Source organism: Podarcis cretensis (assembly GCF_951804945.1).
Source record: "Podarcis cretensis genome assembly, chromosome: 10".
NCBI classification, from domain to species: Eukaryota; Metazoa; Chordata; class Lepidosauria; order Squamata; family Lacertidae; genus Podarcis; species Podarcis cretensis.
In genome coordinates this window covers 20,914,429-20,941,351 of record NC_137179.1, presented here as the reverse complement: position 1 = coordinate 20,941,351, position 26,923 = coordinate 20,914,429, and the positions used below count along the sequence as shown (strand labels likewise).

The window sequence follows — 26,923 nt, the reverse complement described above, 5'->3', positions numbered from 1 at the left end:
TCAGTGGCCAAGTCATCTCTGCCCAGGAGGGACCACAGCTGGAAAAGCAGCTGTAGCTAGAAATCAGCACTCCCAGCCCCTAAAACCACCTGAACCTCCACTGACAGTGTTGGATACAGGAGCATCCCACAAGATGTGGACTTGTTCATTCCAGAGGAATGCATCCCCATTCAGAATAGGCAGGCTCTGCACCTCCCATACTTGAAAACACAGAACATCCTTTTACGATTTAGGTTCAATTTATTGGCTCGCATCCAAATGTACTAGCCCCCTTGAAATGAGCATCGGAAGCAAGGGAGGTGGTGCATCTAGAAAGCAGAAGAAATAAATTTGTGGAGGCAGACAAGAGTTGTGTGGAGTAAACGAGGAAGGACAAGACAACCATTCCCTGGAAATGTAATTCTTCTGGTTAATGTAAGGCAATTCTATTCCCACCGTTATTCATGAGTGCTGACTTGCAGAATTGACTGCCAGCTATTGTGTTATCTTCCTGGAATGCGTCTGCAGAAATTGAAACACAAAAATGCTAACCAGGCCTCTCCTTATCTTGTGAGATCTGCTAGGAGCTCAGCTCAGACAGAGATCTGCAGGACTGTGATGCGTGCATTTAAAAGATGGAGAGTACAACAACTGAAACATGGAAACTTTTCTCAGAGGACTTGCCAGTTCTAGCTAGCACATCTGTTAAACTAAGTGTGGTATCTAAGGGATCCATTCTGAGTTCATTTATTCGAATGAGTCTAGCCCAACACCACCAAAAGGATTGGCAAAATGCTGGCAACTCTAATTACAGTACTGGGTTTCAGTGAGCTGCAAATCCCAGGAAAAAAACTTGCTGGGTGACCTTGGGCCAGTACCTGTTTCTCAGCCTAATCCACCTCACAGGGTTGCTGCAAAGATAAACTATGCCACCTTGAGCTCCTTGGAGGAAAAGTGGGATGTAAATGTGTGACAGCCCCTACACTTTAGACTCCCTGCCTATTGACATCAGGCAAGTGCCTTAGCTGTATGCTTTTTGGCATGTGCCTAAAATGTTCTGGTTTAGGCAATCCTATCCAGACGTATAGAACTTACTGTCAAATAAGTAAATAAAGCACATGTAACACTTGCTGTGTGAGCATTTTCAGCTTTCTCGGTTACTAAAACATTTGAGCAAAATATGTTGAATGGCCCAAAGGTTACAGAGTGGCATCTGCACATACAGGAGATTATACAATGAAAACTTGTTTGGCACACCAAAATTCCAGGTTGACTCAAAATGCAGCATTTAGCACACTGATTACCAGGGATCACATAGAATGCTGGTGTTACTACGTACAGGTTAAGTGCAATTCTGCCACCCAGTGGAAAGCTGAGATTCCGTAACATTTTAAAATAGTTATCAGTTTCTTTTCAGATTTCTGTGAGCTACAGCAGGGTATCATGGTTGCACAGAGGTCAGAGCCACAGATTCTTTGATCAAAGAAAACCCTGTTTTTGTTTTGCAGAGTTTTTGTGGGGAAGAATATATACCATTGCCTTGTCCCCTCACCTGTTTAGCTTAAATGGTGGCTTTCTTTCTGACCATAGGAGATCATTCCTGCTGTGAAATAAGTAGCAGTATGATGTTTGTGTCCCACTACTCCAGTAGTTACACCTCTTATAACGAATGTTTGCGTTTATTCATCTTTCCTATTGAGATTCTCTGAGCTATGCATGTTTCCAGGAACTGGTAAAATGCTCCTGCTTCCATTTTGTTTAATACATGAACCAAAAATGCCCAACTATGGCTCATGTCACAAAGGAATGTGGAATGCCTCACCCTACGTATTATTGGCTGCCCTCTGTACTGTTGTAAAGAAAAATTGCCCTTTTCCCTTATGGGGTATCCAAGAGCCCATACAGAGTCCTTACATAGGTTCCCTATTGGTAGGAGAGAATAACAGAGGCCAACCAGAGAATATTGAGAAGCAAAGCAGCTAGTAAGCTTGATCTTTATTGATCTGTTGCAACAGGGTGCTCCCCTCACCTGCAGGAGAGAGGGACCCAGAAAAATGGTGTGCAAGGCCTTATAAAGACTTTTGAAATTGCCACCCTGTAGAGCAAGACCACCCCTCAGATACATCACACCTACATCACAAAAAAGGCAGTCTAAAACTGAACATTTGAATGTTGTTTTTCTCCTATCGTTGTTTATTTCCTGTCTGGCAGGTTACTTGATTGGATTTCCTGGGTAGCCTGGCTAGTCTTTTGTAGTGATAAATACTTAGTTCCTGGGCCAGGTCACAGGCTCACACCCTATTCAAACACAGACAGGATTTGTGAAGGAAAAGACAATGGGGAGGCTTTTCCATTTTGACCTTGCAGAGAAAAGATTTGGTCAGTTTAGGAATCAAAATGGTTCCAGGTTGGCCTTCCTGTGCTTATCTATGTATGTGCTTGGTTGGTACACTTATGAACATTACCATATATCTAAGACCATAAAATTCCTATCACAGTACCACTGTTTTTTCATTAACTAGATTCTCAAAATTAAATCAATTTTGAAATTTGTCTTCCTCCCAAGTAAGCATGCATAAGATTCCATTTTACTTTTTCAGAAAATTTGTTGGTATTCCTGCTGATTCAATTGGTTATTTTAGCTATTGCTCTGTAGTTGGATTACTGCTTTAATTGTTGTTTGCCATTTCTATTCCTTTTGATATTTCTAGTTGTGCAAGATGTCTTCAGTGTGTCCAAAAAAGGCAGAATGTTTTGGGGTTTTTTCCTAGGCAATAAGGCTGCAGTCTGGAAACTACCTTGGGAGTAAGCCCCACTAAATTCAGTACTTCTGATTAGGATTATAAAGCAATTAAAGAGCAGTCGCTGCTGCTATTTCTGCCCTTCTTGTTATGCTAATTTAACTCCTAAAGAAAGACAATTACTTCCCATGCTTGATCTTGACTGAAACCGATTCAGTAACATTTAATTGCTCAGATATTCTAGTCCAGTAGTTCCTCCCTGGACCTTTCCTTTGGAAAAATTAAAACATACTGTATGTACAGGCAGTTTATTTCCCACGCCACTTTATTTAGTGATATACCCCCGATTGTGCGTTTAATAATTTAGGTCGGAGCAAGGGATATCCAAGCACACTTCATTGCTTAAATACGTTTGTTTTTTGGGAATTGCTGAACATTAACGAAAACTTCGTGGGGAGGGGGGAGCAAGTTCTGCTTTAATGTCCAGAATAGGCAAAGAAGGCAATTCTTTTAAAAAATCGGTATGTGTTTTTATTATTATTTAAAAACCATATATTCCTTATTCGACGAAATAAGCAAGGAGCCTGGCCAATAACTAATGCCGCAAAGACGGCGGCGGCGGACGCCAAAGCTCCCCTCTAAGCGGCCCCGTAAGGGCAGAAGGCGGAACGCTTCGACCCCGCCCCCTCCTCCCAGAATGCTCTGCGCCATGTGCGCGGGCACCCCCTTCCGTTAGCTAAGATGGCGGCGCCCGCGCTACGAGTCGGCCACCGTTGGCTTTTCGGCCTGAGGGCCGCTTCGCCCCGGCTCCAGGCGCCTGGCGGACGGCGGCAGTCCCACGACCAGCGGCCGCGGGCTCCGGCCAAGGGTATCTTAGCGGCTCAGCTCGAGCGGGGCCTGTTCCAGGAGATTTTCCCTCCCCAGGCCGCCGAGGAGCAGCTCCCCGGGCTGTTGGAGGCGGGCCGCCTTCCCGTCACGGCCTACTGCGGCTTCGACCCGACGGCCGACTCGCTGCACGTCGGGCACCTGCTGGCGGTGCTGGGCCTGCTGCACTTCCAGCGCGCGGGCCACGACGTGGTGGCCTTGGTGGGCGGAGCCACGGCGCGCCTGGGAGACCCCAGCGGCCGCGCGGAGGAGCGCGACGTCCTCCCGGAGGAGCGCGCGCGGGAGAACGCGGCCTCCCTCCGCCGGGGGCTCCAGAGGCTCTTCGACAACCACCGCGAGCTCTTCTGGAGCGGGGAAGCGACTCGCCTGGGCCGCGTCGCCGTGCTGGACAACGCCAGCTGGCTGGAGCGCGAGTCCGTGGTGGGGTTCCTGTGCGCCGTCGGGGGCCACCTGCGCATGGGGACGATGCTGAGCAGGCAGAGCTGCAAGGCCCGCCTGAGCAGCCCCGGCGGCATGGGGCTGGCCGAGTTCCTGTACCCGGCGCTGCAGGCCTACGACTTCCTGCACCTGCACCGACACCACGGCTGCCGCATCCAGCTGGGAGGAGCGGACCAGATGGGCAACATCATGTCCGGGCACGACCTCGTCTCCAAGTACGAGATAAGGGGTGGGGAGGCCTGCATTTGGAGTGCGCTCACCCCACGCTGGGGTAGCTGGATGGGGGAGAGGTTGTTGCGGAGCAGTAGCTTACATACTAATCAGTAGCTACAGGTGCGAAATGGCATGGGGCAGAGGGAAAGCAAGCGGACAAAGTCAGGGGTCTGTTCTCAACAGTCAGATAGTTGTGCACATAATGGCCAGCTGAAATTAGAGCAGTTAAGAACCTAAGAAGAGCCTGCTGGATCAGGCCAGCAAGCCCCATCTTGTCGGGCATCCTCTTCTCAATAGTGGCCAATTAGATCCCTGGGGGAAGTTCAGGGGCAAGAGGATCCTGATTGAGCTGGTCTTTTAGCAGAGCTGATGAAATGGGCCTGGGTCTTGGAGCTAAGGTAAAGGTAAAGGTACCCCTGCCCGTATGGGCCAGTCTTGACAGACTCTGGGGTTGTGCGCCCATCTCACTTAAGAGGCCAGGGGCCAGCGCTGTCCGGAGACACTTCCGGGTCACGTGGCCAGCGTGACATCGCTGCTCTGGCCAGAGCCAGAGCCGCACACGGAAACGCCGTTTACCTTCCCGCTGGTAAGCGGTCCCTATTTATCTACTTGCACCCGGAGGTGCTTTTGAACTGCTAGGTTGGCAGGCACTGGGACCGAGCAGCGGGAGCGCACCCCGCCGCAGGGATTCGAACCGCCGACCTTTCGATCGGCAAGTCCTAGGCGCTGAGGCTTTAACCCACAGCGCCACCTGCGTCCCTTGTCTTGGAGCTACTCTTAAGCTAAACTTGAAGGAATTGACTTTGCCTCCCACCTCACCTACTGCAGCAGCCTAATGGAACATCCGCTGCTGAGGGACACGAGAGAAACAGTTGGGAGACCCTGTTGAGAGTGGATTCATTTTTTTCATGTGTAATTGTTATTTTACAAAAATGTTCATACACTGAGTCAATAAAACAGTTCACTTAGATATAGAAATATGAGAGGCATTTTTTGGAAGTATTTCTTACCATTTTTCAAATTAAAGAATTGGAAATTTGAGGGGATGGAAAACTCTAGTGTACTCCTTTGAAATAACAAGCTCCTCAGAGTAGTTTCTGATATTTATTAATTATATTTATAAACTGTCCATCCAAGGTCTCTGGAGCAATTACATAGACAGAAGCATAATAATTGTAATATGATTTCTGTGTAATATGTACAACTTGAATCCAGAGACTGGGTTTTGTTTTCTGGTATTTGATATGCAGTCAGGAGAAGAAACAAGCAGTATTGCCTAAAGTTACTATACAGCAGGATTGTATCTTACGTGGGGGTTACGTTGGGTTTTTTCGCGGGGGGGGGGGGGTAGCATGTAAAGCTGAAATTGCATAGAGTCAAAACAACCCCCAGAACTGTCCCTCAATGGGCAATTTTATCTTCCAGAGTCAGTGTGAGATCTCTTGGAACCAGGGTGATGGCCTTCAGAGCCCATGCAAGAGTCTCCCAGGGCCCAGTAAGTGAGACAGAGAGCTTAAAAGCTCTTTTCATGCCCAAAAGTTCTTAAGCTCTCTGCCTTGCATGCATTTAATTTGTGCAGTTGCAGCTGGCTGGCTGTATAGCTGAGATGGAATCCATAAAAGTTGTGGGCCTACTGTAAACTCCCACCCTGCCCTGGTATAGGTATGTTTAGCACTTCAGCATACAGTAGGCTGCTGCTCCATCACTAGCACTAGATATGTTGATAGTTAGTTTTTGAATAACACTTAAGGCATTTCTACCTTTAAAATGAATAAATATGAGAAACAGTGCACTATTATGTTACGTTCCCATGGTGACATCTCTTGCTCAGCAGGTACAGCACACACCCTACTCACAGAAGGTCCCATCATTGGTTCCCTCTACTTCTAGTTAGAAAGCTATTAGGTAACTGTACTTGAAAAAGTTACATGAGACTTTGAAACCTGCTTCTAATCAGAATAGATAAATGGACCAGTGGTCTAACATTATAAAGTAGATTCATATTTTTATATTCCTCTTATATATTCATTTTTTGTTGTGAGCTGTTTGGAGACCTATGCACAATAAGTGGATAGCAAGTCTAATAAATACTATCTACCTTTCCCTAGAGCAGGGGTCTGCAACCTTTAAGACAAAAAGAGCCACTTGGACCCGTTTCCGAAGGAAAAAAACCTGGGAGCCGCAAAACCGGGAAGGTGATGTTGGGGCGGTGCGTGACTAACGCACGCACCACCCCCATGCGACGTCACAGCCAGTACAGCGCCCGCCACAGTGGGGAGTGTCGGGGCGCACAATGCGCCTCCTCCCCTCGCTAGTATCCGCCCCAGAGGCAAAGGTGTAAAAGAGCCACATGCGGCTCCGGAGCCGCAGGTTGCAGACCCCTGCCCTAGAGGGACGCAGGTGACGCTGTGGGTTAAACCACAGAACCTAGAACTTGCCAATCAGGTCGGCAGTTCAAATCCCCACAACAGGGTGAGCTCCCGTTGTTTGGTCTCAGCTCCTGCCAACCTAGCAGTTCGAAAGCATGCAGTGCAAGTAGATAAATAGGTACCGCTTTGTCGGGAAGGTAAACAGCGTTTCCGTGGGCTGCTCTGGTTCACCAGAAGCGGCTTAATCATGCTGGCCACATGTCCCAGAAGCTGTACGCCGGCTCCCTCAGCCAATAAAGCGAGATGAGCGCCGCAACCCCAGAGTCTGCTCCGATTGGACCTAATGGTCAGGGGTCCCTTTACCTTTCCCTTTCCCTAATGCTCTGTGCTTTGTTAACACTTCTCAGGAAGTGGGCTAAACTGGAATCACAGTCTAAGACTGACACCCCAGGATATTAGTGACATGGTTTTTAGATTTGAACTACACTAGCAAAGGGGGGATAAGAGTCCTTGAGTCACACGCTATTCCCATATTCAGTGCAGATAAGTATTATTCTGATTATAGGATACCAGTGTGCAGAATGCAGGTGTGATACAGCTTCTGGCAAGAGGCTTTCCATATACATGTAGTTAAGCTTAGAGGAAATCTCAAAGATTGACAATGTACTGTGCGGTAAGAGGAAGGTAGAAGTGAGAATTAAGATGAGGCTAGCCTCCTGTGTAGCTAATCAGAGCTGATGCTATAGGATACAAAATTGCTCTAATTACTCCATTGCATTTCAACATCACTCCTGAATACATACAGAAAATTTGTAACACAGTGCTGGTAGCAACAGCATACCCCCCCCCCCCACAAACCAGCATCTTCCTACCCCTACTGGCATCAAACTTGGTACACATCCCATCCAACTTGAAGCCTGCCCATGCAGTAGCATAGTTAGAGCAGATGGCGGGTTAATCATATCCTTACTATTGAAGCAGTTTCCATAAGAGTTGAGTGGTCCTTCTATTGGGTTTTATCAGTGGTGGTATAAGCTTATACAGTGGTACCTCCAGTTGTGGACAGGATCCGTTCTGGAGCTCCGGTCGGATCCCGAGGTTTGTGCAACCGGAGGGACCGCTTCTGTACACGCACGCGTGGCAGTAGAGCACTTCTGCACATGCGCACGCAGCAAAAAGCCAGAAATATACTTATGGGTTTGCCGCTTACGTATCCCGGTTTACGTATGCGGAGGTCTGACTGTATTTACAAACGGCACGGCTGGAATGACTTGGCACCCTGGAAATGAAAGCATCATTGTAAGGCTGTTTTGCAAAAGAAGGATGTAACTTCTTTTGCAAGCTTATATTGCAAAGGAACCTGTTGCTATGTTGATCTATTTCAGCACACACACAAAAAACATTAATGAAGGTGTGAAATTTTGTGGACAAGAGTGCACTTCATAGAAACCTGGAAACATAGGAAGTTGTCTTATATAGAGTCAGACCATTGGTCCATCTAGCTCAGTATTGTCTGCACTGACTGGCAGTGGTTCACCAGGGTTTCAGATGGCACAGTCTCAGCCCTGCCTGGAGGTACTGGAATTGGACATGGGACCTTATGCATGTAAAGCTGATGTTCCACCACTGAGCTTCAGCCTTTTTTATTAGATGCTTGGTGTTATCCTTAGCTGGGAGGGGTGTGGGTGAGTGTCGTAGAAAGAAAAACATACCAGGATGGGTAGAACATAGTACATAAAGAAGGACATCTGCTGAAGGTCATGCAATATACTGTAATTTATATCATTGAATGCAGAAAACGGGATGTCATATCCATTGCACAGGTAAAACTGCAACTCACCTACGCACACATTTTGAAAATCATCAATTGGCAGTTTTGGCACACACAAGTGGAGTAACCTGTTGCTAAACACTTTAAATATAAGAACAGCAGCCTGTCAAACTTATGTGTAATTGCTATGGAGAAGCCAACAGATCCAACAATGTTATTAAAAAGGGGAGAATTTCTGGATGTATATGGTGGACATATTAACAGCACATGGCCTCAGTCTGGAGGACTGTACCAGCATCGCTTAACTTCCATCAAAAAAAGAATAAGGTTGATTATCTTGAAAGGTCACCAGGTGGTTGCTTGGTATCATTATGCAGTAGACCTTCCAATCTACCGTAATTTATTCAATTTTCCCTTTAGTACAGTGGTGCCTCGCAAGACGAAATTAATCCGTTCCGCGATTCTCTTTGTCTAGCGGTTTTTCCGTCTTGCGAAACAAGCCCATTGACTGATTAGCGGATTAGCGCTATTATCGGTTTAGCGGCTTTTAGCGGCTTATCAGCTTAGTGGATAAGCGGCTTAGCGGCTTAGAAAAAGGGGGGGAAAGGGAAAAAAAGTTGGAAAAACTCGCAAGACGAAATAGGGAAATTCGTTTTGCGAAGCGCCTCCAAAACGGAAAACCCTTTCGTCTAGCGGGTTTTCCGTCTTGCAAGGCATTCGTCTTGTGGGGCACCACTGTATCAGCTTTTTACAGCCAGTGCTTGTTTAAAGTATTTCTTGGAGGGAGTCTAACATTCAAGGCCTAGGGTATTAAATGAACTAGTCAACCAAAATATCATATAACTTAGGTCTGAGTAATACTTGTGCCATTACTAGTTCCTTCAAGAGTATGCACATGACATATTGGGGCTCTGGGCTGTCAAGAGCTCTAAAAGAACTGGGCATAAAGAGGCAAGTGACTGATGGGAGAGGAGAGTTCATTGTGTAAGCAGATCAAAAGATTTTTGACAGGTAGCTGAAGGCAATAGGGTTGCCTTCTGTTGTAGAAATGTTTGTAGGTCTTGAAATTAAATGTGTACCGTGTTCTGTTGACAAGTAACATAACTTAAGTATTGTAATTTGTTTCCTATTAGGGTGACAGGCGAAGATGTATTTGGAATAACGGTGCCTCTTGTTACAAGTACCACTGGAGATAAGTTGGGGAAATCTGCTGGCAATGCAGTTTGGCTACACAGAAATAGGACCTCTCCCTTTGAGTTATATCAGTACTTTGTCAGACAGCCAGATAGCGCTGTTAAAAGGCAAGTACATTTCTTATCGATCTATGTGAATTACTGTTCTAGAACAAAATGACTGCTTTGCTAGTATGTGGTAGTGGTTAGCGTCAGATGAAAAATGGGAAAACTCAGGCTCAAAGCCACACCAAATCATCTTAGGCCAGTCACACACTCACCTAATCTACCTTCCAGGATTGTCATGACTCAAATGGGGGTAAAAGCTATGTATGCCATATTGAGTTCCTTTGGCAAGAGGTGGGGCATAAATTAAAATTTAGAATATATATGCAAAAGGCTCCAATCTAGCCCAAGCTAAAAATAACTAATGCAGCACTCAGAATGTGTTCAAGGTTTTAGAGGTTTGTTAGCAAAAAAATGTTACTAACCTTGCATAAACAATAACGTATTATCTGCTTTCCATTAGTGTTAGAAACTGAGATATGAAAGCTAGGAGCTAAATGGCACCTTACACCTAGGTTATGGGCGCAATAATGGAATATCTAGGCATGCTTTTTTATAACAAGAATACAAACTGAAAATGAATGAACTGCAGCTAAAATATTGTGTTCATTTTTCACATGGTCTAGTCCTTCCCCTGCCCACCCCCCATAACATTAAGAGGATCTCTTCTCCAGTCTTCAGAGAGTAGTTGGGGAGGCAGAAAAAGGCCAGCCTTTCCTTACACTCTGCAGTTTTAATCCAAAATCTTAGACACAGTACTGTTCCCAGAGCTCAGAAACTGCTCGTACTAATGAAATTCCCTGTCGCAAAAGGTGCCTAGAACAATGGGAGTTTTGAACACTGTGAATTGTATTATAAGACCTGCATATGGTGTTCTTTAACATTTTTATTAAGTCCCAAAATACTCTGAGGTTCTGCTACATCTTTGACCGCCTCTGATTTTACTGTGCAGAGGGCTTGTGCTGTTGTACTGGTGCAAGAAATAGTCTTGTCATATCCTAAGCACATATTGTTACTGTAAAAACAATACAAAGTTACTCTTTAAAATACCACAAGACTTTTGTTGGTTTTGCAAAAACTAGACTGACACAGACACCCCTCTGTATGTTGTTCAGAAGACTTAGATTCAGTATTTTCAGTTTTTAAAAAGCAAGCATAAAAATGCATTTTTGTTTTTACTTGGTCATTAACAAGATTATGCCACTACTTTAAAATTTTAAAAATTTACAGAATCTAAAGCATGGATTGAGGGACTGAAATTAGTGTAGGTCTGCATTGTGTTACAGAAGCAGAATGTGATTCTGAAGGCAGTTTTGGGAAGGGAAAATTTTAATGTTCAATGTTGTATCGTGTTTTGTTAGACGCCACCCAGAGTGGCTGGGGTAACCCAGTCAGATGGGGGGGCATATAAACAATAAATGATGATGTTGGCTATTTTCCCTTTAAGGTATCTGAAGCTTTTCACTTTCCTCCCTCTTCCGGAAATCCAACACATTATGGAAATGCATGCTAAAGAGCCTGAGAAGTGGGGGCCCCAGAAACGGCTTGCTGCTGAAGTAACTAAGCTTGTTCATGGCAAAGCAGGTCTGGAATCTGCTAAGAGGTAAAGGGAGTCTTAGGCTGTTAATATGTTGATTTTTGGACCAAAATGTTAATGAAAATGCAGACAGGAAATTTCAGCTTTGCAAAGATGCAGAATTTACAAAGGAGTCTTCTAAGTTGCCAACATTGATAAAAGCTACTTCTGCAAGTCTTGGTCATAATGTAAATATTGATGAGTACTCTTTTTATTTCATTTTTTAACAAAACCAGGTGCACAAGGGCCCTTTATTACAGTGACATAGCAGCACTAGAGACTATGTCCGACCAAGAGCTTCAAGAACTCTTCAGGGAAGCACCATATGTTGAGTTGATGCTTGAACCTGGGACAACAGTACTTGATTTGTGTCGGAAAGCGAATGCTATTGTAGATGGACCAAGGGGGTAAGTTAATATTTACATATTCTGTGGCATTAATTCTGTAGCTGCTTAGTCTAGAAACAAGCTTCAAGCTTATCTGTGTTTCTACTTAGTAGGCAGCCTCATTGTGTGAGACAGGCTTCCTGGTGAGGCTGCATCTCTTACCTGACCTCCCTCTGGCCAAATTGCCACTGGGTACCATGACCAGAGAGGGTGGTAGTACATACCTGATGGAAGATCCAATATGGTACTTCTGCTGCCACCTCCTCTTCCTCTCTCCTGTCACAGTATGCTGTCTGCTATTGCCTGTATGTCTGTGGCTGAGTGAGTTTCTAGCCTAATTTGTCATCAATAATGGGTTATTATAACTTTAAACTATTGTAAGGTGGTCTAGCCGTGTCCTTGACTGTACAATTTCTTTTTTCAAGGTATCGTGACATAACAAGTGGTGGAGTTTCTATAAACCACATTAAAGTAACTGATCCCGATGCTGTTCTTGTTTCTGGACAACATATCCTCAATAATGGCTTGTCACTCCTCAGAATTGGAAAAAGAAATTACTATGTTGTGAAATGGCTTCAGTTGTCACACGAAGAACAAAAATGCTGAGGTTCTTTTCCAAGTACGTTATGAGTGCATTTTACTTCATGGACTGAGAACACACACCAAACAACTCGCAGAAACTGTGGTGTGAATTGCTTTTTCTCACTGTGTGAGACTCGGTATCGTCTAGAAATTGGATGGCATCTTAATTCGTACTTAAATCATGAAACGAGGAGGAACTCTATGGTACAATGCAGAGTCTATCCAAAGAATGCAACTGTTGAAATATGTTATCGTAAGTATTGGTTATAAAACGCTTGTCTACAATAAAGGTAACAAAATCAATCTTGAAAGTTATTATTACTTGCATTGTTAGTGTGTTGAGGATGTGAATGGTAGTAAATGTGACATAAGAACCCATTTCCGTTTGAAGTAGTGACAAGCCAGGCAGCTGGCTCCTGAGTCCACAGATAACCTAATTTTAATTGTTTTTAATGGGTTTTAACTTTTTAAAACCAAGTTTTAAAAACTTATCAACTATTTTATGTTCTGGAAGCTGGAGGACAGAAGTGTATGGCACTGTAATGCCAACAGCAATTAGGTTTTAATAAGACATAAGAATCCATTTTTTATCCTAAACAATATAGTGTTTGTTTCATTACTCAGTTGAACTTTCTGCTTTGTAATCAAGCTGTTTTTGAGCAAAACATGGGCTGGGGTCGATGCCTTGAGGTTGCTCTACGATGAATGTATATGGAGATTATACTCTCATGTAGCAGGTAATGGAGTGTGGGATTTGTAACTCAGGGTGTAATTTATATTTCTGTGGATAGTACAGATGTCCAGCAGATCTAAAAGCTGTTCTTACAACATGCAGATTGGACTAGATGACCCTCACAGTTCCTTCCAACTCTGCAGTTCTACGATTCCCTGCTAACAGGTAGTTCCTTATGTTTTAAGCAAAGTATAGTTAATGTAGGTCTACTGCCTCAGGGTTACAGTATGTATACCCTGTGAACAGTTGGGCCTCTGATCCAATAGTGGTTTTGTCCAGTCTGCCATAGTAGGTAGAAGCTCCCTATCTCAAAAATTTGGGTTGAATTTTACACCTTTAAATAACACCTACTCGTACAAATGAGTCAGCTGGCAAACTTCACACCTTCTGAAAATTATTGTAGCTATATAACTTGACATAGTGACCTAGGTTTACCCCCTACCCATTAGCAACTGTCTCAGCAAGTGAAGTTAAAAACTGACCATACTTTAAAATGTGGTTTATTGATGTAAAACTGTCGTTTCTACACAGTCAGCTTTATTTACAAAAGTAACTACATACATTTGGTACTGATGCTGGATAAACTACCCTTCAGTCTGCATAGGTAAATGTTCTTTCAGTTAGCTTATGCATTTTCAATTCTGAGTTGGACTAGACAGTGATTTTTTAAAATACGTACAGCTGTGTAGTTCCATTGCCTTAGATACAGAAGCCTAAAAGGCAGGATGAAAAATCACTCTAAATGCAGGCACACCCACACCCCGATGACTCAAAGTGCATAATATAGTACATAGCATGCTAACCTTGTAGAAACGTGGTTTGTTCAATCCTGTGCAAGCAATACTGAAAGTGCTAGTACAGCAGTGGCATTAATAACTGCTATTTTAAATATATTCACAGCTGCTGATATTACTTGAAACTATGTGAGATTGAAATGGTCTATTCAAAAACTTCATGGCAGTATGAAGAGATTTTCTAGTGAAGACTGGTTTGCCCTTTAAAACCTTAGCGATTACAATACAAATGGAGCAGAGCTGGGGAACTTTTTGGTCCCCAAAGCTGCATTTTCTCTTGTCTCTCTGGGAGCTGCATGCCACACATGGCTAAGGTGACCCTTGCAAACATATAATACGGTCCTGCACCCCCCCCAAAAAAAAAATACCGCTGAAGGAACGTGTGATGTTGGAGAATGTGGGTTAAGCTTCCATCAAGAACATCACTCTGCAGTAGTTTTGACAAACACTGTTGGAGTCAGTAGAAAGTGTTTGTGTGGCTTGTAGGCTGGCAGTTCCCCGCTCCTTGTGTAGTTTATTATTTTTTAGGGCAAGATTGCCTTTAGGAATTCTTTCAAGGGGTAGTAATCCACAGATGATCTATATACTCAGCAACTTGTTAAACATTGGCATGTGCTTCAAAATCCATGGTTATTACAGAAGTGTCATGAATTGAAACAATATTGAGGCTGAAAAGGTTAAGTTTCCACCATAAGACTTAATTCCCCACCTCTGTACCACCCTGAAATCTGATGAGGGGCAGTGAGGTTATAAGTAATAAATAAATAAGCAATATATTAATGCGAGGAACCTTTTACTGGCTGAAAGCTGTATCCTGATGTCCACATGCCAGTGATGAATACTGCAAATGGGGCAAATTAGTTTTTTACAGTAATTTCTACATATGTCCCCTCTATCCTCCATCCAGGCAACCAAGAGCCGTATCAGAATTCAAGGACCCATTCCAGCTATGCAAAAATGTTCAGGGTGCAAGGCCAGTGTGGCTTGGGAAAGAATTATGAGGGTCACATAAGGGAGCCTAGGCTGTGGTTCACCATACATGGTAACTATTTTCACATTACTGTACCTCTGATATCCAGCAAGCAAGGACATATGTTGAATCCCACTTCCATGGGACAGTGCTCATTGGTTATCACCAGGCCATGTCTTAATGTGTGGCAAAATCAATACCTTTTAAAACAGTGGATGAGACAGGCTAAATTAGAACGCATAGTAATTTGACATCTACTCAGAATTATCTTTTTTTTATCTTTTGACAAATTTATCAGTCAAACATCCTCTAAAGACCATTGCAGGTCAGCAACCTTGTTAATTTATACCAGATGTTGCTGAACTACAACACCCATTGGTCCTAGCAAGCACAGCCAGGGATGGTGAATGTTGTAGCTAGTAACATCTAGTGGACCAAAGGTCCCCACGCCTGAAACTTACCATCATAGGATTTAAAAAAAAAACAAAAAACAAAAAACCATGACTTCTGGAAGTTTTCACCTTTACTGGTTAATTCTTTAATGAAACATAATCACATCAGTCTAGATGTATAGCCCCATCAGTAGAGTGTTCTTGTTTCCTGCCCTAAAATACTTTAGTCCATTCTTCCTTCTACCTGGCATGACCCCCACCAGTCAACAGCACTTCATGGGTACTGGGCATCCTTACCCCTCACTGGACTGGGTTTCCCTCTAGTTAGTCTTACTTTTTTGTATTTCTGCAAACATAGGGGTTCTCCCATACTGCCCACTTGGATATGGGGCGGTGCCATTTTGGTTACTTACATGACAGCATTGCCTGAAGACAGAAATAGAGGGAATGAGGTGATTCCACATTAGCGGGCACTAGGTACAGGTTCACTGAATTTAGTAGGAGGTTAACATACCCCTCTCAGAAGGCTGACTTAACATTTCATGCTGAGTTAAGTACCATCATGCCACAGATTTGCCAAAGCATCAGAAGTGATCTTAAAGCATGATTTTATTTTCAATATGCTTGCTGTATGTAGGATTTTTGAGGAGGGTTCCAAGTGCCCGCACCCTTAAAGGCACCATCACAATTATGTTTCACTATACTGTAAGGGGAAGACGAGAAAAACAGCATGTTTTCAAACTGCTACTGAACATTCCCATTTAATGTCCAATACCTTTTGTCTCAAGTATAAGCTCAGTTTACTCTTTTCAGCCTGTTGTGTAAGGACTGAGTGGATAAAATCCTGTACACAATGTGTGAAGGCCAAGGGTTTATTTTTTTTCCACAAGTACACATGTTGTGGAAGGCAATATCTACTTAGGATATGCACCTCACAGCAATCTAAAAACATAGTTCTTCCAACGTAACACATATTTTCCTTCCATGCAGGAAAAATGTTGGGTGTGAGCAGGTGTACTGTGCGTTAAACATAAACTTACAAAATCTTCAGGAACTAAAGTGTCATTACTGTTGATTTTGGTGACTATGGCAGACAAGCAAGTTACCACACCAATACCTAAGATGAAAGTAGCTCAAAAACAGTAATGGGTTGGGACCATTGAATTAATCTAAAGGCCAGCTGCTTTTACATCAGTATTTTCTAAAGTTTCCTTACTTTTCACAATGATTTAGGAGAAACCTGATCTGCCACAATACCTTTTAATATTGCTGTTTTGTTAAGTCTGGAACTCTGTAAGTGGATGGTCCATGGGTTTTGGTCCCAGACATTAGGATTCTTCAAATTCTGATTACTTCTTTGTTGATAACGCTTCTTAGCAGAATCTCCACTTACTCCAGATTTATCTAGCTAAAGGACAAAAATAGCCAATGCATTTTGGAAGTTAGCCAGATATTTCTTTTAAGGTTCTAAAACATGAGGGTACACATTACACAGTTATAAGGCAGTATTTCTACTGTGCTGTTTATCTGTTTGAGACTTTAGAGTGCATGCAATTAAATTCATCTTAAAGAAAATATCGTGGTGTCCTTTCTTCATGGTTGAAAAACCTATATTGCAAAACCAGCTTAAAAGGCTACATCACAATACTAAACTGTTCATCCTATCCACAGGCAACTCATTTAACAAGCCAGGCACTGGAATTTTTACATGGTTCTTTCCTTAAGTTCAGTCCAGTCCAATTCCTCACAGGAGAACAGACCTTGGTCTTTGCACCAGGAAACTAGTAAAGAAAATACGTTGATTATATGAGACTCGTTTTGCAAGTACAGCATACTTTTCTGTCCGTAGAAAGCCAAACTGAATTGTCTTTATGTGAGCAGATTTATACATACTGCAGTAAACATAGAAGTTCATAAGTATATATAATGCCTAGCAATTTTCAAGTCATCTGTTTCTTCATCCAGCTGAAGAAGCCCTTCACCAAAGGTGTGTCTCTCGAATCTCAGCAATAATATGACTGGCTCGCTGCAAGGCCTAGGACAAGAACAGAAATTGCTGAGATTTATACTTGTCAAGTCACAGCCAGAGACAAACCACAAAAATATACAACAAAAGTAATACAATAAAAACAATCATTGGGCAATAATTAAGTGATGGCTGAATATGGTAGCACGAGGGGTGAGGCCAACAAAGCACTGACTGATGCAAGATGCAAGACCTCACATGCTGCAAGATTCAGGGAAGATGGGTTGGTTTGGTTCATAAACCAAGCCAAAACACTGTTTATTTCTGATCATTTCTATAGCCAATGAACTTTGCATACAGTCCTATCTGGAAAAGGAATGGTAGAAATTCTCATGACCTCAGCCAAAGAGTGCACTAACTAGATCTTAAATTTTGGGTACAGTACAACTGCATCTTGTGCACATTTAACTTGCACAATTTCAATCCTACACAGTTGAAGACCATCTGGTTGAAATCCCACAAGTTAAAAGTGAAGCCTGCATGCGGAAAGGGCCTTGCTTCCCAAGCAAGGCAGAGAGCTTCAAAGCTCTTTTTGTACCACGTTCTTGCCTCTACGTGCCTGGGATGCTCCCACAAGATCTCAGAGGAATTCGGGTGGCCCCATGAGAGCATCCCGGAGCTCGTGCAGAAGCGGTTCCAAGGGTTTGAGTGTATGTGTTTTTGCATATATGCAGAACCCTTAGTCCCAAACCCCCCATGTAAGACACAATTGTGAGGCTCATGGTGGCAGAGTATGAAAATAACTAAACTATACTAGTGTACATAACAAAACTAACTTGGCTTGTTACAGAAAAGGGACTGCAGTACCTGTAACATATCAGCTGCCTCCTTCCTGCGCTGAGCCATGTCCTCTGATTCAGTCAAAAGGTCATCCAGCAATAAGGCTTTGTACAGCTGTCCTACTAGCTCACTCTGAAGAGAGTCTTTCACGTGGTTAACCAGAAAATGCATCACTGCTTTTGGCACACTGCAAACAAAGCAAGCAAATAGATCAAGCACATAACCCATGGAGCCAAGGGTTCTTTCTTAAATTTATATACCACCCTTCACCCAAAGATCACAGGGCAGATTACAACATAAAAACACAAAATACAGAACAATGATTAACAACCTTCCTCCGAACACTTAAAAGACCATAGACTGTTTAACCATCAAAGGCCTGGTTGAAGAGGAATTATTTTTGTCTGGCACCTAAAAATATGTAATGAGGTGCCAGGTGAGCCTTCCTAAGGAGAACATTCCACAAGCAGGGAGCCACCACAGAAAAGGCCCATTCTCATGTTGCCACCCTTCAGACCTCTCATGGAGGAGGCATATGAAGAATGACCTCAAGTGATGGTTGCAGGGTCCAGGTTAGTTCATATGGAAAGAAGCAGTTCTTGTATTGGGGTCCTGAGACATGTAGTCAAAACCAGCTGTTTGAATAGGGCCCAGAAACCAAGTGGCAGCCAATATAGTTGGGCTAGGGTCAGTGCTATATGCTCAAACTGTTGTTTCCCGGTGAGCAAGCTGGCTGCTGAATTCTGCAACAGCTGAAGTGCCCAAACCATCTTCAGAGGCAGCCCAACGTATAACACATTGCAGCAATCTAGCCTACAGGTTACGAGTGTAGGTAACAGAAGCTAAGACTACCCCTGTCCAGATAGGTGTGCAGCTAGGGCACCAGCCAAAGCTGATATATGGCATTCCATGCTACCGAGGCCACCTCGGACTACTCTGAGAAGACTCACTTAAATGAATGAACTTGTTACTTACAGTCATTAATTTCAATGGATCTACTCTTGAGATAGACTAACATTGGTATTTATATAACAGATGGTTTTAGACTGAGTATCATTTGGTAATAAATTGGTTGTCTGATACGTGTATTTTGTATTTACAGAATTTAGAAACAACAACCCTGAAGATAACTCACAATATGGCAACATTTGTTTCCGTGCTAAAGCACCAAAATTTCATGGTTATTTTTGTGAAACAGTCCGTTAGAACTGAAGTGCAGGAAAGAAACTACACAGAGCTGCTCAACTGTATTTATATTTTGAACAGTAAAAAATACTATAATAAATTAATAATAAAGCAATGAGAGGGTCAAATCCTGAAAAACTAAGATCGCAAACCTGTCTTGTATGTTCTTCCTCACAATCAGGAAGTAGGATTTGATAAGGCGTTCAATCACCTCGCAGTCTCGTTGCTCTCGGGCTGAAAGCTTGCGTGCAACAGGAACAGGCTGATGCAGGAAAAAGCAGAGTTAAAAATATTTCATGAGCCTGCAGTTCCACTGGACTTCAAATAGGACAGTCAGGTTCAGAGTGAACTACAAGAAGGTGGCAAATACACCTGGATTTTAGAGGTGGCTTCCGTCTGGTGACATAACAATGCTGGCAAGTGCCAAGAGATTTTTTTAAAAAAAACAACAAATTGTTAATATGAGGCTTTACAGATTAAAACCTTGTAGGTGACACAACATACCTGACTCTTGGGGAAAATGGTGGCATCATTGCTGTCACTTGTGAACAAGTCACAATAGATCCTAGGCCTTAAAAAAAGATGACATGCTGTTCTTCGCTGGAGTGAATGGACATTGTTCTTGAGAAATATGCCAGGTCTAAGAACACAGCTCCTCAAAATTGAGCTTTTCATTCTTTGTGTTTTTAAGAGCATGTCTCCAGCCCTGAATATTATAGAGTAAAGCTTATGGACATGACGACATCATCACTAACAAAGCCACAAACAGCCTAGGAAAACTCAAGCTACTCCATATTACATATATTTCCTGTATAAACAGTGCATATCCTTGTTTAAAAATAACCCATGTCTCACCTCTCTCCATCTACCATTTCAACCTCTGCTAAAATGACAGTCTGTGCAATCTGCTACAAAAATCACAGTGGCAGGATGGTACAGAATGCACAAGCCGGTAGCATTTTGCTATTAAACTATTAGTTGAATTATTGTACTGTCATTTATAAGCCACTCTGAGAGCCCTTTTAGATAAAGAGTGGGTTATAATGCTGTATTCCTCTCCTACTGCACGAAATCTGAACCATCCTGTCCATTTTGCTAATTTGCACATGATAGTCCAACTGAAAGTATAAATATAGTGGTGCATAATTTGGTACAGAGTTAGCATGTAAAATATGCAGCTGATATAAATTAAGTACTTGTTCGCACAAACCAAAAGTACCTTTTAGAATTCATGGTGATCACTAAATTTGTATTCCCCCCCCCCTAAAGAATACCTCTGTCCTGGCTACTAGCTACAATATACTTTTGGCTGACAGCCATGTTTAAAAACGGGTGGAGAACGTAACTCAGAAGGACCAAATCCTGCCCACTCCTAAGTTCTGTGAGGGGCACACCCTGCTCTTCTTGTACCAGCTTGCAAATTTTGTTCCTATGCTGAGAAACTCACCACATCCAGCAAGTTTACAGCATGGCCTCTTTGAGGGCTAGCAGGTAGGACCGTTACTGGTTTTGATTTTTCCTCAGCTAGTATTTCCTCAGCTCTGGAGGTTTTCAGCATGCCTCTCCAGTTGCCTGTTCCGGCTTCCTGAGCTCCATCTCCCACAGCAGAGGATGTCTAATATAAAGAAAATATACAATACCCAAATTCCAATCAATTATTTGCAAGGAAAATGCCCTGCGTTCCAAATGCTTGATTATTAGTGATTCATTTAATCCCATTCTACATGCAAGAAATTAAATCTTCAATTTAACACACACACCACTGAGGAAGGTTAGACTGAATAGTGCCCTAAATACACACAGAAAGCCATCTCTAGAAAAGCCCAAATGCCACCAACTTTGCCTGGCTCCAAAAAGCCGAAAGACTTTCCAACTTGCCCAGGCATTCCAGCATGGCTTTCAACTGGCATTAGTGGTTTTTTTTATGCTTCTGATGGATTTTATTGATATTACGACTGCAGTTCCATGATATTTACTGTTTAATGGAGTTTTAACGTGTTCAATATTTTAGTTTGGATATAGCAGCCTTGGAAGCCACAACATGCTGGACGACGGGGAAGTTTATAAACTGCCTAAATAAATAAAAACAGTGACAAGCTACCCAGTGAGCTTCATAGCTGAGAGGGGATTTGTTCTCCATTGGTTCTGTTTCATCACTCAGGTTGACATGCAAACATACCTAGGTATTCAGCAAGAGAACTACAGGCAAACTTTATTAAATACGTGAGAAAGATGATAGGCTGTAGCAACTGATTATAATCAAGACTGAGTTTACATCAGAGCACATAAGGATGAGAGGAAGCATCAAAGAGATGGGCGGATGTTTTTAAAAATGGTCATTTGGTGTTTTGATATGCCCCAATAATTCAAGAGGTTCAGTTTGAATTTTCACTCCTGGATCATAAACCATGAAGTGCAGAAAGAGTGTTGAGGCTGAGAGCCCCTTTTTCAGCTTTCCTTGAGTGCAAGCTTCACTATATTAAGCCACACAGTTATATTTAGCTATGGGAACAATTGTCTGATCTGGATCAATGTTTCTGTCAGAGGCAAGAGAAACTTACGCTATCATGTTCTTCGACTGGGGGAAGGCTACTAGATTATGTGAACTCTTATCTGCTCCTTTGGTGAGCCTAGGTAGGTTGAATGGCTTTGAACCAGGATAGCTAACCTTTGGCCCTCCAAATGTTGTTGGACTACAGCTCCCACCATCTCCAACATCTGAAGAGCCGCAGGTTCCCCAGCCCAACTAAGAAAATCTCTCATCCTCATTAAGTGGGCTTTTCCCACTGAACAGAACAAATGGCAAAACTCAGAGCATCCCAGTTTTGTTCTAAGCCCTCTTCGGTCATTCATGTGAACACGTGAAGGTTACAATGGTGTTTATGGGATGGGAATGTGTCCAAAGGCCTATCCCCAATCTCTTGCACATGCAGACTCCTCTGAGACCTTTGATACATATATGGTCTTCACTGGTACAATGGCTTAATGCCCAAAATATGAATGATGTTAAATGGTTTGGTTTGGAATATGGATTATTTCTGCACATCAATTTTCCTAATTTATCAATCCCCTACTTGCAGCATTTCAGCTGGACACGCTCAGAGTGAAGGAGCTGTGGCAGGCAGGCTGGTAAATGTGCAATCTTGTATCCTGATATGCACCAGAATAAACCTATCAGACTTTTTAAATCATCACATTTTCAAGCTTCATACAAAAGACTGGCAGCTCAAATATTTAAGGTTAAAGTGGGTGTTGCAAGAGATTTGGGAATAGGTATCTTAGGGCACAAGAGTCAGCTCAAGCAGAACTTTTGATTGTCACAGATGCAGCTTACAGCTGCAAAATCAGAGCTTTGCCCAGAACAGTGCTATTCAACCTTGCATCTCCAGGTGTTGCAGGGCTACCAACTCCCTTCATCCCTGACCCCTGGCTCTGATGGATGGGAGTGTGGTCCAACAACCTGGTGATCCAACATGGAAGAACAATGCCCTAAGAACACACGCCCAACAGCCTCCTGAAGCTGCCCACAACAGGGACAGAGCAGTAATGGAAAGAAAGCTCCAAGGCTCCCCAAGATATAACTTGAAACCTACTAACTAGCCAACTTTGTCAGCTGGCAACACATGATCTGGGACAGGCAAAATCTGGACAAAAATACTTATGCTTATGAGAATCATGTCCAACCACTACCAGAGTGCACCACAAAATGATTTCAGCATGCAGTGCTTAGAGGAAGAAACAAAGACAGACCTTGCCATCAACCTCGGCAGAACCAGCAGTAGAGGGCTCCTGGGTGGGTGGTGCCAAAACACCAGGAGGCTTAGTGGACTAAAGAAGCAAGAAGGGCAGAAAATGACATCAGCATTGCTTGTCTGATTATTTTAACTGAGCCTCCTTGATCCCTCTTGGTGGCTGAAATTTCAGAAGACTGCATGCACTTGAATTTTTGGAACAGAACTGCCCAACAACTCCAGACTCCCATGAATAAATGGAGCTCTTTGTTAATTACTGTGGTAACATTACGACTGACTTGATCTTAAGCACCACTTCCAAATTCCATGAAGTATATCAAGCCAAACAACTCACCTTGTCTCGTGACCCAGCAGAAGGCATCTCTCTGGCTAACCTGTTCCGCCTTTGCTCCTTTGAAAGAAAAAGCATAAAAAACATTCAATATGCTCATGCCACATAAAAAGGAAAGCTGGGGTGTCCTCTCTTTCCAGACACAGCTATTTGGAATTCTTAGCAGAGTGGTTGAGCAGGATCTCCCCTCATTTACACTCACGTAATGACACTGGCAGACACTGGAGAGAATATATACAAAGAGGGGGCAGAAAAAGCTACCGGGTAATGTTCCCTAAGAATAACTCCTATCAGCAAACTTCCAAATGAGACGCAAGCAATGTACAGTGGTACTTCTGGTTGCGAACAGGATCCGTTCGCAACATGAAAAGAACGCAACCCACAGCGGCGCACACGCAGATTGCGATTTGCTGCTTCTGCGCATGCACATGGCGTCATTTTGTGCGTCTGCACATGCGTGAGCGGCAAAACCCTGAAGTAACCCTTTCTGGTACTTCCGGGTCGCCGTGGGACGTAACCTGAAAGAACGTAACATGAAGCGGACGTAACATGAGGTATGACTGTAAAGCCAAGGTAGAAGAAAAAAGGGGAAGGGGAATTCTCTTGCCACACAAGGACAAAGAACCAGCTGACTTTTCATTCAGAATACCACACATCCATGTCTACCCACATCCATTCTGACTGCAGATATAAGAAAACCCTTCTGTTCAAAGCTAGATGACCACTGATTGCTAAATGTTGCAGTCACAGACCCACCTTATAAGCTTTTATAATTATATTGCTGTCCTCTGAGAGACACTGCCATGCTATATGGGTCTGTGGCCCAACCCAGGCAAGATCATTATTTTTATTTTAAGTTGCAATACTCATGGAAGACAGAAGTGCAGGCGATGTCCACTGATTTCAATGGATCTATCTGGAGTCTGACCAATGTTTGATATCACCTTTAGAATCTTTATTCATACAAAGCAGCTGATGGGAAAATCTGGTAATTCCAGTAAGATCAGAGTTTGCAAAATAGAACTATCTGTGCACACGATGGCAGACCCATTTGTAATTAATGGAGAGACTTTCTTTCCTTACCTCTATGTTGTTGTTTATTAGTCCACAGGCATCTGCAAAATCTGGATGCTTAGTGTTGATATAGGCCAACTCAATGGCTACCAAATTGTGAACCTATGAGAAAGAATATAATTAAAAGTTTAGAATTTTGCCCATTGAAGTGACTGTTAGGGAAGAGTTCATGACAAATAACCTAGAATTGATCTCAGTAGCAAAAAATCCATATAAATGCAGTTCAGTCACACAGCACTAACATAGGATGACCACAAAAAGACAGATCCTAAAATTTGCCAAGGGCAAATCATTTTACACCAGCCTCTGCCAACCTGTTGGCCTATCATGTCATGCTGGCAAGGGTTGATGAGAGTTGCAGACACAAACCTCTGGAAGGTAGCAGGTTGGTGATTGCATTTAACCATGTGTCTCCTGAAGTTACTGCCTTAATGTATCACATCAGCGATGGCTAGTCTTTTTCTGGCCCTCTAGAGGTCACATGTCAAACTGGGTGTAGCCAAACTTTAAAAGTGGGAGTGGCCATTTTTCCTACAATGGAAATCATCTTTGCAGGAGATCACAAAAACCTTTTGGCAGGAGACCCATGTAACAGTCAGGTTAAACAAAAAAACCCAACACTGTTTTTAAATGAATACATTTTGAGGAACCACAAAAAAAACCTTTTGGCATCACAGTTTCACAGCAGGATACCTCTGAGAGCAGCCAGTAAAAAAAACAACACGTTTTTGCAACTTCTTGGGACACAGACAAATCCCCCTTTTGTCCCCATGCACAGCAAGGGACCAATAGAAGTAGGAAAAAATAAATTAAAATTAAGACCAGAGGGGAGCTTACAACTTAGCAATGAGGAGTATTCAGCGGCAAATCTATTATTCTAAACCCCAGAATTATTCTTTACGCATCAGTCTAACTAGGCCCACAGTGGAATACAGAATTTTCACCAATACTCTCCATTAAAAGGAACGTGCCACTGCACACAGCAAGCTCCACAATAGATTACCATTTCATTTGTAACTGGTAGCCTTCGACGCAAAAGACTAGTCACAACCTCAACGATGGCATCGTGGAGCTTCGGAAAACGCAACAATTCCTGAATACAAACGAAACAACGAAAGAGTTTGACTTCTGAAAAGCAACGAACTATCTAACTGAATTAATCATAGATCACACAAACCAAGTTCACATGATCACAGTTCAAGGAAACGTTCATTAGATGAGGCTGCATGGCAGGGCAAGTGAGAGGTGTGGCTTGTGCTGCACAGAGAAGCCTGGGGGACCACATTCACTTGCCCACCCCAATAGAATACAAGAATGCATATGTATACACACAACCCTATGTGAGTCCACATTAGTACTCTGGCAGTTTTCAGTTTAAAGTTGTCAACTCCATCTTCCAAGCAGAAGAGTTCTCTCAAAAGGCACTGTCCAAATAATGCATCCTAGTGGAACACCCTCCCATCAGATGCCAAACAGATAAACAACTACGGCTTTTAGAAGACATCTGAAGGCAGCCCTGTATAAGGAAGTTTTTAATGTTTTATGTTGATTTTGTATTTTGCTGCAAGCTGCCCAAAGTAGCTGGGGCAACCCAGTCAAATGGGCTGTATGTAAATAATAAAATTATTTATATGCCACCCATATAAATCATCATCATCGTATGTTTCTTCTGGGATATTTTCACATTCTGTGAGACACACACTTTTGCAAATTAGCTCCTTCTTTTACCTGTGTACTGTAATTGCTACAATGCTGGATAATCCTCTGCATTTCCTCGTGAACAAGCTCCACACAACGCAAGCTGGGCTCTTCCAATCGTTTGATTTGCCTCTTTACTAGGAGCTCAAATGAAACTTCAGGCACAAACAGGGCCGGACGGGGACCCTAGCCAAGCCAAAAGGAAACAGATTCATTTTTATTCTGTTGCAATAATTTAGATTCCCCAAGGTGCTGTACCCGTTCCCAAGACAACACTTGGGAACACTCTACAAGCACTGAAACGCCACCCAGTGCATAGAGAGTGCAGGTCAGCAAAGTGATACTGCATCTTATACAGGAAGTTAAAGAAGGATAATACCTACAGTAGCATTTCTAATGGCTGTTAATATGTCGATGGTGTTAAGGCCACCTAGTGGATCAACAGATTCTAAGGTACGCCCAAAGGTTTCATGGAAAATGTAGCAAATCCGAGCTCCACCGCACCTGGAGAATGAAAAAACAGTCACTGAGACAACAGGGAGGAAAATAGGGAAGCCAAATAATATTGCCTATACTTGAGCTCATTGGATTCATAAAAATGTAGCAAATTTCAGTTTAATTGCAATGTTTCTAAACAATCTGCCATCCATGTCAACTTCACTCCAAAATAGAAGTTGTGCTTACAGTTCTGAAGTCTCGATGTACTTTGCTGTCCCTTCAATGGTGTTGCAATATTCGGTGGCAAATTTGGTAATCAGCTGCAGTAATGTGGCACTCTTGTCATCTACAGGCTCCCCGTAGCCGTTCAGCAGAGATTGATACTGAGCAGCTAGAACATTGATTCTAGTTTTCAGTTCTGGCAAGCAATCCCTGATGTGATGCATAAGCAACCTAAAAACAGAATTTGAAAATGCAATACTTTAAGGAAAACAGTTCAAAACATACAATCCACTCACGTTTTTCATGAGCATGTTTCAGTTATTAAGCAACCTTCATTTTCTTTTAAGCAA

The 26,923-nt window shown here is 42.9% G+C and overlaps 2 protein-coding genes across 9 annotated transcripts in view; one reads left to right on the top strand and one right to left on the bottom strand.

The window, feature by feature from the left end:
• The first annotated feature begins 3,451 nt into the window (after nt 1-3,451).
• YARS2 (tyrosyl-tRNA synthetase 2) lies at nt 3,452-19,200 on the top strand. Of its 5 annotated transcripts, none has more exons than XM_079992778.1 (7): nt 3,452-4,258; nt 9,530-9,697; nt 11,082-11,237; nt 11,447-11,617; nt 12,022-12,431; nt 14,613-14,747; nt 18,976-19,200. In XM_079992778.1, the coding sequence occupies exons 1-5, from the start codon at nt 3,462-3,464 to the stop codon at nt 12,200-12,202; spliced, it is 1,473 nt and encodes a 490-aa protein (XP_079848904.1). In that variant the 5' UTR covers nt 3,452-3,461; the 3' UTR covers nt 12,203-12,431; nt 14,613-14,747; nt 18,976-19,200. The 5 variants fall into 5 exon arrangements, with proteins under 5 accessions (XP_079848904.1, XP_079848903.1, XP_079848905.1 ...); XM_079992777.1 differs by lacking the exon at nt 18,976-19,200 and adding an exon at nt 16,058-16,642; XM_079992779.1 differs by lacking the exon at nt 14,613-14,747.
• DNM1L (dynamin 1 like) overlaps nt 15,926-26,923 on the bottom strand; it is a 37,313-nt gene continuing 26,315 nt past the window's right edge. For 2 of the 4 annotated variants that reach the window (XM_079992467.1, XM_079992468.1), the window contains 11 exons: nt 26,598-26,804; nt 26,297-26,417; nt 25,944-26,099; nt 25,219-25,308; nt 24,225-24,317; nt 23,145-23,201; nt 22,809-22,886; nt 20,506-20,673; nt 19,211-19,320; nt 17,901-18,060; nt 15,926-17,102 (listed from right to left, as the gene is read on the bottom strand). In XM_079992467.1, coding sequence (XP_079848593.1) covers nt 17,046-17,102; nt 17,901-18,060; nt 19,211-19,320; nt 20,506-20,673; nt 22,809-22,886; nt 23,145-23,201; nt 24,225-24,317; nt 25,219-25,308; nt 25,944-26,099; nt 26,297-26,417; nt 26,598-26,804 — 1,297 coding nt within the window. In that variant the 3' untranslated portion in view covers nt 15,926-17,045. The remainder of the gene's footprint in view (nt 17,103-17,900; nt 18,061-19,210; nt 19,321-20,505; nt 20,674-22,808; nt 22,887-23,144; nt 23,202-24,224; nt 24,318-25,218; nt 25,309-25,943; nt 26,100-26,296; nt 26,418-26,597; nt 26,805-26,923) is intronic. The other 2 variants (XM_079992469.1, XM_079992470.1) reach the window with 1 other exon arrangement.

Excerpts from the sequence above, each read along its gene's own strand:
- YARS2 (XM_079992779.1), top strand. The coding sequence starts at position 3,462 with ATGGCGGCGCCCGCGCTACGAGTCGGCCACCGTTGGCTTTTCGGCCTG. Across the intron at positions 9,698-11,081 it reads CCAGATAGCGCTGTTAAAAG|GTATCTGAAGCTTTTCACTT; the intron begins GCAAGTACATTT and ends TTTCCCTTTAAG. Across the intron at positions 11,238-11,446 it reads GGTCTGGAATCTGCTAAGAG|GTGCACAAGGGCCCTTTATT; the intron begins GTAAAGGGAGTC and ends TAACAAAACCAG.